The sequence below is a fragment of the Ovis aries genome, chromosome 2 (genome assembly GCF_016772045.2).
Source record: "Ovis aries strain OAR_USU_Benz2616 breed Rambouillet chromosome 2, ARS-UI_Ramb_v3.0, whole genome shotgun sequence".
Taxonomy (NCBI): domain Eukaryota; kingdom Metazoa; phylum Chordata; class Mammalia; order Artiodactyla; family Bovidae; genus Ovis; species Ovis aries.
The window spans coordinates 7,362,239-7,376,652 of record NC_056055.1 but is presented as its reverse complement, the minus strand read 5'-3'; the positions used below and the strand labels follow the sequence as shown (position 1 = coordinate 7,376,652).

At 52.0% G+C, this 14,414-nt stretch overlaps 1 protein-coding gene across 1 annotated transcript in view; it reads left to right on the top strand.

Annotated features, from left to right (window-relative positions):
- Positions 1-14,414, top strand: part of PAPPA (pappalysin 1) — a 263,247-nt gene that overhangs the window by 216,178 nt on the left and 32,655 nt on the right. The window contains exons 18-19 of the mRNA XM_015092957.4: positions 586-733; positions 5,741-5,850. Of these exons, the coding sequence (XP_014948443.2) occupies positions 586-733; positions 5,741-5,850 (258 nt within the window). The remainder of the gene's footprint in view (positions 1-585; positions 734-5,740; positions 5,851-14,414) is intronic.

The following is a 14,414-nucleotide window of genomic DNA, read 5'->3' as shown; positions in this document are numbered from 1 at the left end:
GGCTCAGTTGTGTCCGACTCTTTGTGACCCCATGAACTCTAGCCTGCAAGGCTCTTCTGTTCATGGGATTTTCCAGGCAAGAACACTGGATTGGATAGCCATTCCTTTCTCCAGGGGATCTTCCCGACACAGGGATGAAACCTAGGTCTTCTGCGTTGCAGGCAGATCCTTTAGCCTCTGAGCCTTGGTGTGTGACTGCTTCCTGACAAATGGCTCCAAGACCCATGCTTACTCACTGTATACGTCGGGGTACACGTGGTCCCCTGCGTTCTAAATCACAAAAATAACAAGCCAAACAAGTTCGTCTGATTGGACTCTCTGAAAGAACACTACTTGGATGTAGGAAATCTGGGCATTAAACTCTCCAAAATGCTTTGAGCAAGTTTCTTCCCCAACTGAGTCCTCAGTGTCCCCATCTGTAAAATGGAGACATTGCAGTGACTCTGTTGGAGGCTGATTGGGTTTCCACCATGGTGAAGAACTTGTTTTGGAATACTTTCAGGGTGCTGCGGAGATGAAACATTGGGAGGCTTCTTCAGAGGGTGGGGTCTCTCTCGGTCCTGACTGTGTCTCTGTGGCGTGCAGGGCCGCGGGAACAACGTCATCCACTGCCGGAAAGATGGCACCTGGAGCGGCTCCTTCCACGTCTGCCAGGAGATGCAAGGCGAGTGCTCGGCCCCAGACCAGCTCAACAGCAACCTCAAGCTGCAGTGCCCTGAGGGCTATGCCATAGGTACGATGGGCGTGGGTAGTGAGCTATGCATGGGTGAGGGGGGTGCGCATCCTCCCCAGAACTTGGAGCCTGTGTCCTGCTGGGATAATGGGCCCCTCTCTCAGCACAAGGCACTGGGGAAATGAAGAGGAATGAGACCAGACCCTGTCCTCCCAGGAAGAGAATTCAGGGCACAGATGTCGGCGAAGCAATGTTAGGTGGGTGTGTGGGATTACACTGGAGGACAGAAGCATTGACTGGTGCCTTCAGGGACACAGAAGGCTCCTAGAGGAAGGGCTGCTTACATAGGGATTGGCCAGAGCTCATTGGGCAAGAAGTGGCATTCCAGACAGAAGGGATCAACATGGCAAAGGGAGGGAGGTATGAAAATCCACATCCAATTTAGGGAAGCAGTGACCTAGTGTGGCTGCCTTTGTTGGTAATCTTAAAATATGTGTGATGCTGATCATTCATAATACTGGCCGTGGGTCAGCACTATACCCTGCTCTCTAGAGATGTGATCTCTTATCCTCTCAAGAACCTTGAAAAGACGAGGAAATTGAAACTCAAAGCAATGATAGAACATGCCTGAATCCTGAGACCACTCCTCCAAAGCCCGAGTTCTTTCCATGACATTTCAGTTGTCTCCAAAATAAGGAGAAACAGCTTTTTCAAAATATTCTTTGCGTGGTGATAGGCTAGCTCGCCAAGTGAAGGGAGACAACCTGGGGTCTGATGCCAGGGCTTGGCCTGGTGGAGACCAGGCGTCTGGACAGATACATTCATCACAGGCCCATGGCTTTTGGGGGAGCTGGGCGTGCATGGAGTCTGACTTCAGTGGAGGGCAGTGCTGCTGACCTCTTGGGCGGATTCCTTAATTGACCATGATGAAAAGCCCAGGGAATTGGATGTCCTTTCTCGTGGCCAGTGTGATTTATGGGACGATCACCAGGGATGTCTGGAGCAGAGGGTTATCTGTGCAGACACTCACTCCCAGCCACACAGAGTCAATGTGTTCCTCACCCTCACGTGGTTATCATTTCACATCCAGAAGGGAGACCCGCAGCTGGGGAGCAGAGGGGTGAGGGGGCCTGACCACTTCCTTTGAAAGATGGAAATGCAGAGCCTCGCACAGAGGTTCTTCAGCTGAGCTTAGAGTAGGGATCAGCCCTCCCGCGTTAGTGCAGCGTGGCTCAGAAAACACCCAAGGGCATGGTTCCCCTCCCTGCTGATTCCCAAGGTACTTTAAGATTTAATGGAGCCACCGGTCCAAAGGACCCTAAGCAGGAGGCTTGCAGAAGGCGGGGGTCTCATCGGGTGTGCCAGTATAGGCCTATAGAAAGTTGGGGCAACAGGTAGAGTTGTGGCCAGTAGCGCTGGCTGCTCCATCCCAAGGCCAAAGCTTTCTCCATCATTCCTGAGGGGTGTGCATGGCTCTGGACACTTCTGTCTGTGATGGGGCCCCTGCCCCTGACTCAGTCAGGACACGTACATGAATACTCCGTCACACTCGTGCCTGGCATTGAGCAACCCTAGGAGAAAAAAAAATCCTGATTAAAACCAGAACTCCTGCATATCTGCATCCACTGATGCTTTCAAGCACATACAAACGAGCGTGCATGCTTCACAACCAGACGCAAAGACACCCATCGTGTGGTAAGCTCATGCCTAGCACGGACGCATCAGCCAGACACCACCCAGATACACCACCCGTAAACCTACGTGTAGCTCACACACACACGTGGCAGACACACCACGTGGCCGCTTTGTACCTGTTGTGCTTGCAAGTCGCAGACACACGCAAACGAGCCAGCATGCCTGGCTCTCTGCTCGCCAGCAGACTGGCCGAGAGCGGCTGGGGGGTGGAGGGGGTGGCGTAGTGGTGACAGTAGCGTTTCCTTCACCCCTTGAGCTTTCTCGTGGTCAGAGCAGAGAGGGAAGGCTGTCTGTCTGACGTTGAAGCCGGAATCCCCTTCCCCGCCTCTCTACCCCCTGTTCACATTGCCATGCCGATGTGGTTTTATGAGCACAGTCATCTGGGGTGGGGGTGGAGTGCTGGAGGGGGCTGAGAGAGTAAAAGCCCCCCTCCCCGGGGCCTCTGAAGGAGATGCTGAAGCAGAGAGGGGCAAAGCTTCCCCCTACCTGCCCAACACTCCTGCTTGTTCTCCTTCCGCCCACCCCCTGGGCTGAGCCCTCCCGGGGTAGACGTCCCTCAAGGAGAGGGGCCCCAGCCAGAGGCCTCCTAAGCGAGGTGGGCAGCCGGCTTGGGGGCTGGGACCCCCTTTCTGGAGCCACTCTGAGCATCTGCCTCCAGGCCCTCCCCAAGCAGCCTGGGGAGGTCTGTGTCCCCTTCCAGAAGCTCCCAGAAAGTTGTGACAGCCACCGAGGCCGCTGCCACCTCCCTGCTCCTCCCGGGAGGGGGAGGCGGGGGCCTGGTGAGATCAGTGCTCTGTAATGATGCCAATTAGGGCTCATACATCACAACACACCGCCTGGTCCCAAGGCCTGGCGCTGTGGCAGGGGGAGGGCAGAGTGGAGCCCGCCGCCGGGAGAGAGGGACTGAGCCATGTCTGCTGCACAGGGCAGCCGTGGCCTCCTGGGTGGACTAGGTTTATTTCTTCCCCCTTTTGGGGTGAACAGCCTTTGTCTGTTTCTCAGAGGTGGCGTCTTATTTCTCCAAAAAGATTTTCCCATCACAGCCTGGCTCCGTGAAATCTTTTCAGTTGATCTCCTGATACACACACACACCACGGAGTCTCTCTGAGGGCCAAGGGACCCCCACCTCGGACTCTCATCTCTTCTTTTTGTGTCTTTCTGCGTGCTTCTTTTCTCTCTGCTCACGCTTCCCCTCTCTCTGTCCCCTTCCACGGCCGCCGCCTTCTCTTCTCTCCCTTCTGTGTCTCCACTGTATGTCACGGGGTTTGGAAGCCGGAAAGGCATGGGCTTTCATTCACGGCCCCCTCCTCACCAGCTCTGGAACTCAAGCTCTGCACCCTTCACCCTCTCACCCCCAAGATGGGTGTGAAGACTGCAGTCTCAAGGGCTGAGTGTGCAGGGGGGTGAGTGGCAGGTGAAAGCCAGCTGACCAGACCAGAAATACCTCCCACCCCTGCCTTCTGGGCTCAGGGGCCCTGTGTTTAAAGAGATTCTAAAGATTGTCCCGGACCTGCCATTCCTCCGCGGTCCCTCTTCAGACTTTGTGACTTGCTTAGATTGAAGAGAATGATAAGATGGCAACAGAAGGGCCCTGATAAACTGTATGTACACACATATATATATATATATATATATATATGCACATATATTTATTTCCTTTATGCATATACATATATGCATTCTGTTTATATACATACACACATTTGGAAGGGAGCCTTTGGACTGGCTAACAGTAGAGGATATTTTTCAAGAAAAATATTTTGACTCTCATAAACCATTCAGTGTTCAAGGGTGGTCTTGACTCTAAGGCAGGGAAATGACCTCCCTAGGGCCCCAGTCAGATTCTGACATGTCCGTTCTTTGTCCATATGAATGAGGACCTTTCTGGAGTCCTGGGGACATCCCATGGGATACGCTTGGTTTTAAGGAGACTTCAGAATCACTGAGGTCAGGACAGAGAATGAATCAGTCAACTTTCAATCGTCTTGCCCGCCCGCAGCTTGAAGGTCCGCTGGAGCAGCACCTGGCCCGAGGGCTTCCGTGGTGGCCCTGGTGCCTTCAGCGACTCACTGCCTGATTCATGTTTTCAGTCCTTTAGCCACTTATTCAGTCATTTATCCATGCTCGCTCCTTTACGTGCCCACTTCCTGCTCTCTGGGATACCTAAATGCCTGCTGATCCCTCATTCATGGTGCGCTTCATTCATTCACTCATTCATTTCTTCAACCATCTGTGTAGTTGCTCACTCTTGTCTCTTTCACTCACTCCACAAATATTTACCAAGTGCCTGCCCTCCACCATGCACAGTGCCAGGCTCTGAGCATAGAAAGGGGCACAGATAGCACCGGCCTCATGGAGTTAACAGGCGAGCAGATAAGAGAACTTTTGACGCAACAGTGACAAAGTCTGTGACAGGCGCCTGTGAGAGGGTGTGGACTGTCAGGAGTGGAGGTCTTCTCCAAGCAAGGGCACTTGGATTAAGGTTTGAAAGATCGTTGATTGTCATGCACCCATTGAAGAGAGCGGGGGGGAAAGATCTTGAGAGCACAGAGGAGGCTGTGAACATCAGCCCTGGGGGAGGAGAGTGTGGTTAAGACGCTGATGCGGCATTCACATGCTCACCCTTCACTTGGCTGATGCCTGCAGAGCAAATCTTGTGTGTCAGGTGCTGGGTTAGGCTCAGAGAGGACTTGACCCCATCCTTGCCCTCCTAGGGCATTACTGTCACTGTGGAAAGGAGGGACAGGGGGGCAGGGCCAGCACTGGAGTGGGATTCACCAATGGCAAACGCTGCTCTCACTCAGCTGCAGAAATCAGAGCAAGCTTCTTGGAGGATCTGACCTGGGCTTTGAAGAGCTGGTAGGATTTGACCTTGAGAAGGCCAATCAGTGGGACAGTTCAGGAGAAAGGATACACAGGGGCAAGAGTTTAGAGGCTGTGTTATGGGGGATTCCGGTGGAAAACCAAGCGCAGTCCAGTTGGTGGGAGTGTGTGAGGTGGTTCACGGGAGACGAGGTTGACCAGACCATGGGGGGCCATGGATGCTGGACAAAGGGGTTTGTTTTGCACTTTGTCCTGGATGTGGGCAACCCTGGAAGGGTTTCTGAGCAGAGGAGGAGTCAGACCAAACTGGACTCAGGGCTGATGAGCGTGGCGGTGGGTGTCAGCTGGCCTGGGGACGAGAGAGTCGTCAGGGAGACCAGAGGTGGCCCTACTGGAGGTGAGGGATTCTCTCTTTCCCACTGCCCCTAAGGGATGGCCCAGGTCAATGGGGTCCAGCGAGCAGCTGGGTCCATTCCAGTGTGGGGAGGGGCGGCCTCGGCATCAGGAGACAGGGGTTGAGCTGCTGCCTCCCTCTCTGCTTCCCCGCAGGGTCAGAGTGCACCACCTCCTGCCTGGACCACAACAGTGAGTCCATCGTCCTGCCAGTGAACGTGACCGTCCGTGACATCCCACACTGGCTGAACCCCACACGGGTACAGGTGAGTGACCGGGAGGAAAATGACCTCGTTGACCATTCACACGCCCTGGTCCTGCATTAATCCCTCTCCATACGTGAAAGCATCTGATGGCCGCACTTGCTCCATGGGGGGCGGGGGGGGGGGCACTGGTTCACCGTAATTTCTCCAAGCTTTAAGCATTTAGTCCTTCCCCCCAGCAGCCCCCGTGCTAAGGCTGTTATGTAGCATCCCACTGAATCCCCATGACGGCCAGGGAGTAAAAGGACAAAGCACCTCATTTACAGATGAGGAGACTGAGGCTCCAAGAACAGCTGGGGTGAAGGAGCAGAGAAGACCCCAAAGCTGCGTCTGCCTGGCGGGAACGTCCTCGCTCGTCGGGGCAGGGCTCATGGCTTCTCTGGTAGAAGCTCTTGGACACCCCATAGGCAGGTCTTCTGGTATCTTTCTCATGCTTCACTTGGGTGGTGGAAAGCAATTAATATGTGATATGGGGACCTAGTAATACCGATTGTCTATGAAGCACCTCCCGTGTTTGCGCACCCAGCACTTAGCACAGAGGTCTGTTTAGACCTCAGGAGAGTCCCGGGGAGCGAGGGCCACTGTCTGCATCCTCTCCTCATGGACACTAGACCTCGGGGGTGGGCGGCGGTCCGGTAGGAGGGTTCGACCCCAAGCCTGAGTCCAAGGGCTGTGCTCACCCCATGGCGCCAGGCAGGTGTGGAAGGCCAAGTTCCCATCAGAATTGGCCAGCCCTGTGTTCCTACGTGTCACCTGATCAATCGGGGCCCCCAGAGCCGATGTAGGCCCCACTTGTGTCCCCCGGGGCAGCGAGATCCCTGGCGCCACGTGTCAGCCCTGGTGTGTTGGCTCCACACACCGGAGGGAGTGAGAGATGGAGACAGGGCTCCGGGAAGGTTCAGCTGTGTCTCTCCACTAGCCTTTATACTGAGGCGCTGGGAGGGCTCCAGTCTGCCCACCTGCCCATTGCAGATCCTGCTCGGAGAGCTAGCAGAACCTGATAGCAGATGTACTGTTTCCCAGACAAGCTGAGGGCCTGATGGCGAGGCCTCATTCAGCACTCCCTGCTGGCTGGCCTGCCAGCCCCTCTGCTGCCCCCTGCACCCCGAGGCTGCCGCCCCTCTCTCCTCCCCTCTTCTGCCGCCACTCTCTGCCCATCTCCAACTTAGTGCCCCTTTTCCTGCCTCTGTTTTCTTCTTCTTTTTTTTTTTTTTTAAGAGTTGTGAGTGAGGTTTTATTTGGGGCAAATGAGGACTATAGCCCGGGAGATAGCATCTTAGATAGCTCTGAGAAACCGCTCCCAAGAGGTAAGGGCAAGGTCAGGATAGATGTGATTTTGGTGAAGACAGAGAACACGCAACCAAGCACATATTTCTGCAGAAGGTCCTGCTAGTCTCATGAATGTACCACTCGTCAAGAGGAGCAGATGTCACCACGAAGGATTTTCTGGATGCAGGGAGATACAAGAATTGCCTGCCTCCGTTTCCACTGTTTCTCTCTTCCTTCTCCTGAGAGCTCTATACCTCTTTCCACCTCCTTCCTGCCCACCTTCTCGGCCTCCATCCCTGTTGTCCTGTCTGTCTCTCTGCTTGACTCTCGCACACATCCAAGAGACCAATCTGTGTCCCTGACCTTGGGCTCCTTCATCTGGTTTTCACACTCAGCATGCTTTTCCCCACTCCCCACCCAGAGCTCCGCAGAGCTCCACGCTCCCAGAGCGTCCCGTGTACACACCCAGGTGCCCACACAGAGACCGTATGTCAATCTCAAGGCAGATGGAGATCATCAACACACGCCCCCCTCACTGTCCAGATGGAGAAACAGGATCAGAGAGGGGAGGGGGCTGGGCCAGGGTCACACAGGAAGCAGCGCCAGGCTGTGACTGAGAGCTCCTTCTAAGCCACCCCACTGTCCCTTAGCACCCTTCCCCCCCCCACCACCGCCTCTCATGCACCAAAGTCAGGGGACCTACCTCTGCACAGAGCGGACACCAGAGACCTCTCTCACATCCTAAGGCCAGAGGTCTTCTTTGCCTGGGACCCAGACCAGGGGCCCCCACCCCTCTTCCCTCTGCCTGTTGGCTGAATTCCACCCTTCCCTCCATGAGCCCCGGGCACTAAAGAGTTCAGTTATAATTCATGGTGAAATAAATCCAGGGATTTGAAAGTCTGCAAAGCCCCCCTCCTCAGTCGCCCACCCGCCGCCTGCCCACCCCCACCCCTGCCCAGGTCCCCGGTCCGCCGGCCCTTATTGATGCCGGCCTACCCGGAGAGCTGTAACGAGGTTCAGACCTCCACTGGTCTCCGGAGGCCTCATTATCCAGAAGGAAAAAAAAACGTGGTAGAAAAAGGGAGGAGGGCGAAGGGCAGAGATTGATGATTTCCAGGAATCAGGCAGAAACGCTGGCCTCTGCTGCACCCTTGCCCCCGGTGTGGCAAGAGCTGCAGACACAGAGCTGCAGGGCTGGTAGGGCTGGGCCAAGCTGGCCCTGATCACCCCTCTGCTTTCAGAGGGCTTGCTCCGAACCCCAGCACGAGGTGGATGTCAGGGCAAGGCTTTGCACCAACCACTGTCCCCATGTAAGAAAGTGAGAGGTGAGCACTGATGTGTAATTGACACCCGCTGTGAACCCGACCTGGATCAGACACCTTCCCGGCTTCATTTGCACTCCTGCCCCCACCACACACACACACACACACACACACACACACACACACACACACACACGTACACACGCACAACCCATGAGATAGGAATTAGTCTCCCTTTTGCCAGTAGAGGAAATGGCATCTCATATGTAGAAATCTTTTCCCTACAAGGAACTGAAGAGGGATCCAGGTCACTCTGATGCTGCTGTTAACTCTAGCTGCCTACAACCTCCATGATAATAATAATAAAGGGGAAATGGTTACTATCGCTTAAGTAGCTGACAGCCAGCTCTCCCCACAGATACACCCTCTGATGTGTAGCACTTGCCCATTGCTGTGGTGTAAATATTCCCACCACAGCAGGCTGCCGATACTCCAAGTGACTGTTGCTAAACACAAGTCAGAAGAGATGGGCACCATTGCCTCTCATGAGCCCCTGGGAGCCAGCTGCAGCTCACCCCAGGTGCTCACCACATAGCAGGCTCTGTTTTAAGCGTTAGACATAGGTTGGCACATATGACAAGACCAAGGACACCTAGGTAACCTGGAATATCGACACTGAGCTCATGTGCAGGGTGAGCAACCGTTGTGAAGGCAGGCCCATGCTCACCGTGTTGACCCTGGTGAGCCCTTTGGGGCCCAGGGCACAGCAGATGCTCCTGTTTACAGTGGCTGAGTCATGGGACCAAGGTTCAAGACAGCCCAGGCACTTGCTTGCTGTGTGAGCCAGAGTTTCCCCTTCTGTGAAGCGAGAGCTAGACTGGAATCAACAGTCACAGACTCAAAAACCCATGGGAACCAGGCAGGTGGGATAAATGGGTGAAGCAGGCCAAGCGTGTCACTTTGTATTCTAAATACTGAAGGGTCGTAGTTGTAGTAGTATAGATACATCAGACAGGCTGAAATAAAACAGATGCCCGTGTACGTACTACCCAACCTAAGAAATAAAGTATTGCAAATGCAGTCACTTTCTTATTGAGATAAAGCTCACATGCTAATCTTAAGCATAAGGCTTGGTCAATTTGCAGGCTATGTCCACTCGTGAGGTCCAGATCAGGGTGGGGACCTTTACAGCTTCTCAGACACATTTTCACGCCGGGCAGTGCCTCTACTGCCAAGGTCTCTTCTGTTGGATTTGCTTACTTTTGAACTTCATGTAGCTGGAATCTTAGCATAAATACCCAAAGAAATTCTCTTGTAGCCATATGTTTTACCTTCAGAGAAAAACACTCTGTCCTGTCCTTTCCTTAAAGCTCTCTCCCTTTTCCAGCCTCCTCCCACACATGCGCTTTGCAAAGCAGTGAAGATACAGAGAAACCTTCCTCTGATGTAGTCAATAGGACAGTGCAAACTCTCTGTGATAGATGCAAATACCCCTCCGGCTCAAGGCTGGAGAGGCTGCAGGGAATGGTGGGGACTGTGGTCAACTGAGAAACACACTCTGGCTGTCAAAGGGGGAGCCGCCAGCTGAGTGTGACAGCGCGGAAATGTGGGCTCCGTGTGGCCAGAGTTTCCTTGTTTCCTTGGGCATAAGAAATCTGAAGTCTTTAAAATATGAAGTCTCTCATGTTTAAAATATGGGGTTCTGAAGGAGATCAGCCCTGGGATTTCTTTGGAAGGAATGATGCTAAAGCTGAAGCTCCAGTACTCTGGCCACCTCATGCGAAGAGTTGACTCATTGGAAGACTGATGCTGGGAGGGATTGGGGGCAGGAGGAGAAGGGGACAACCGAGGATGAGATGGCTGGATGGCATCATGGACTCGATAGACGTGAGTCTGAGTGAACTCCGGGAGCTGGTGATGGATAGGGAGGCCTGGCGTGCCGCAATTCATGGGGTGGCAAAGAGTCGGACACGACTGAGCGACTGAACTGAATTGAACTGAACTGAATTTTGACTTTGACTGAGCGCTTTGTGTGCCATGCCAGACATTTCTGTGGGCTGTGTAGCCTGGAAGCTGTTGGCTGGCTACCTCTGGATGAGACACTCTTTGAGGCTGGACCTTCAGAATTCAGGGGGCAGCCCCTCCTGCCTCAGCCCCTAAGGAGCACCTCCAGTCTGCCCTGCAGTCCCCCTGCTTAGGGCCGAGAAAGCTCCCCGATAGGAAGTGCAGCCCACAACCTCAGAGGGGCATAATGCCTCTGGGTAGCTAGGATCACACCACTGACACAAGAGACATGAGTCTGAGCAAACTCCAGGAGATGGTGAAGGACAGGGAAGCCTGGCGCGCTGCAGTCCGTGGGGTCACAAAGAGTCCAACACGACTGAGCGACTGGACAACAGCAACAACAGCTGGGATCTTGGCTTCTTTAAGAGCTTCTGGGAAAAGGATGGAAGGAGGAAAGGAAAGAGAAGGGGAGAGAGGAAAGGAGGGTTGAGGAGGAGGAAAGAGAGGGAGTTAAGGAAAGGGAAAGCACCACGTCCTGACCCTCTGTTGTGCCACGATGGGCACTTTTTGTGAGGAATTCACTGCACTCCAGTGAGATCAATATTATCACCACTTTACAGAGGAAGAGGCTGAAGTTCTCAGAGGTTGTCACCGCCCAATGCACATAACTTGTGTGATGGAATCAGGATTAGCACCCAGGACTAAGGCCGATGCATTCTGTCCTACAAGACCACCACCTTATGCGGTATAAGTAATAAACAAGTGAAATACATTAGACAAAGGGTGCACCATTCATTCCCGGAAGAGAAGGCATCAGACTCGGAAGGTCAGAGGTAGAATGGTTCTGAGTGAAGACAAAGTCCAGTCTGTGTTTGTTCTGAGTGAAGACAAAGTCCAGTCTACCCAGCGTGTAGAAGGAGACACCCTGTGCCCTGCAGGGAAGCCCGGAGGTGGGGAGATGTGTTCGGAGACCAGCCATTTCTCACTCACTCTGGGATGTACTTATACATTCAGTTGGTAATTTATTCAGTAACTCTTTCAATGAACATAGATTAGCTACCTCAAAATGGAAGGCGTTCTTCAAACAAGGGGTACAGGGTGGAAACTACCTAGGTTAAAAAAAAAACAAACTTACGCAGAAGAAAGCCAGAAGCTCAGTAACTGATAAAAAAGGAAAAACAAATAGCCTATGCAGCTGACCCACAGAAGGTCCTATAAATAAGGAAAAATAAAGAAGAAAGGAGGACTTGTCCCAGAAGACATCAGAGAGGGTATGAGGTCTGGGCTTGGAACAACGGGTTTCTTCTAAGACTCTTTCTCACGTCTTTGGCTCTGCTCGGGTCCATCCTCTCCGGGGTTGAGCTTCTAAACACTCTGCTTCTGCTGCATTTGTCTCGAAGCCCCTCCACCTTTCTGAACCTTGGTCTTTCCATCTGAACCTTGGTCTTTCCATCTGTCAAAACAGTGAGTGTTTTCATGCTTACCGGTTTGGGAGCAAGAGGGTTTTGAAGGAGAATGTAGTTTTCAAATTATAAATCTGGAAATAGGACAGATATGAGTTTAATTCCTGACTGTCGTTACCTATGTGTATGATTTGGGACAGGTTATTTAACTTCTCTCTCTCTCAGTTTCCTCTTGCGTAAACCAGCATCAAAAATTGTACATAACTATTGTATGATATCACATATATGTGAAATCTAGAAACCATATAGATGAATCTATATACAGAAAAGAAATGGACTCACAGATATAGAAAACAACTATAGTTACAAAAGGGGAGAGGGAGGGAGGCAAGGACATACAGGAGTATGAGGTTAATAGATACAAACTACTATATATAAAATAAATAAGCAATAAGGATTTAGTATATAGCATAGGGAATTATGAGGCGGGAATGGCAACCCACTCAGTATTCTTGCCTGGGGAATCCCATGGACAGAGGAGCCTAGTGGGCTGCAGTCCACAGGGTCGCAGAGTCAGACACGACTGAAGCGACTTATCACAAGCACACAGGGAGTTATACTCAGTATAATAAGCTACATTAGAATATAAGCTGAAAAGATAACTGAATCATTTTGCTGTATGCATGAAAAAAGTACCTATATCATATATATATGATATAGTAACTCATATCATAGTTATGGTAAATAAATGAAAATTCTGAGCACAAGGTTTGGAGCATAACATGTGCTTAAAGAGAGGGTTTTGTGTTGAGGAGGCGAGGGAGAACCACGATGGAGCTGTTGGTGGTCCTGTGCTGATGCCGTGGTGCTGGTGCTATTGCTGCTGCTGATGGTAGTGGGGCTGTGGTGAAGATGATGGTGCTGGTGTCATGGATGATGACGGTGGAGGCATTGGCAGTGGTGCTGGCCACTGCAGCCAAGAAGAGACAGTCTGTCCTTCCTACGGAGCAAGGCAGGAAAGAAAGCTGTCTCACAAAGCCTAGTCTGAAAGGGCTCTGACTGGGCTGGAGGTCTCACTGGCATCAAGACGAGCAAGGCTGGCCTCTGTGGGGACCCATCTGGGGTCTCCCAGCACATGGTGTAAACAGCCGAGTCTTTCCTTCAGCTCCTGCTGCCTCCCCTTTCCCACTCCTCCTGGCAGACAGAGGGGCCCTGTAGGGCGACAGGTGGGGCATGCAGCCCTGAGGAATAGTGGAAAATCCAGAAGACTTGGAAACATAAATAGGCTCACGCAGATAGTATAAAAGTCCTTTTTCTGAACTCACGTCAGGTAAACCTCAACTGACAGAAACTTGTACAACCACACTGAGACACTCCCACGGATGGATTAAATTAGGTCTCAAATAAATAGGGGGTGGGGATGGGCATCAAATCCCTTGTGGATCCTGACCCTGCTGTTTTCTACTACTTGAGTTTGGTTCAGTCGCTTAGTCGTGTCCAACTCTTTGCGCTTATTTTTTTTTTGAATGTTGACCCATAGCCTAAATGTTCCTTCAACATCCCTGAATGTTGGCCGGGAACAGACGCTCAGACCCAGAGATGGAAGTCTGGTTAAAACTTGCCAGATGATGAAAGTAGGTGGTCCCCTCCTCTTCTGGCCCCCAGGGTTAGGAAGCAGAGGGGTGAGAAAGTAGCTGAACTGGAAGGAAGGGACTAGACTTCTCACATTTTTTCACTGGATCAACATGCATTTGTTTGGTATGCTCCATCCTGAACCTCGGGGGTGGGGATGAGGGTGGGCAGAGATGTCTAAAACCAGGGCCTGCCCTCTTACCCGCAGCTGTTAGTCTTGGATTAACCATTTCCACAAACTTTCTCTTAATGCATCTTCACAAGCCTGTGACATTTTCAGGACCCATTGTGCAGATGGGAAAACCTAACCTCAGGGGAAATTTCAAGTCAAAAATGCACCCATGTCTGCCAGGCCTCGGTGCTCAATCTTGCCCACACATCACCTTGTGTTTTAGGAGAAGGCAGCCAGTGTCAACAGGGGCAGGAGGGGCTAACGAGTAGATTTCTCATTGTGAGACTGTAGTTGGCAGATCCCAAGTTAGGTTGTTTGTCCGAGATCTGTAATTAATTCAGTGTACGCTAAACTGGTCCTCTAAGCTAGACACTCTGCTGGGCTTTCCAAATGCTTTTCTGCTGCTCTGGAAGAAAAAATGAAAGTATTAGTTGCTCAGCCATGTCCGACTCTTTGCAACCACATGGACTGTAGCCCACCAGGCTCCTTTCTTCATGAAATTCTCTGGAGAATACTGGAGTGGGTAGCCATTTGGGGTGGGTAGCCATTTTCTTCTCCGTGGGATCTTCCCAACCCCGGGATCAAACCTGGGTCTCCCACATTGAAGACAGTTTCTTTACTGTCTGAGCCACCAGAGATGCCCAGGAAGACAAGTAAAGAAAACAACAAGTGTCCCTTGGTAAAATCATCTCTATTTTGAGATGGATCCATTCATATATAACATAAATATTGACTGCTCATCCTCCATGTACTAGGCACCATTCTAGGCACAGAAGCCCCAGAGTGAACCAGAGAAATGGGACAGAGAAGCAAGGCACCCAGTCC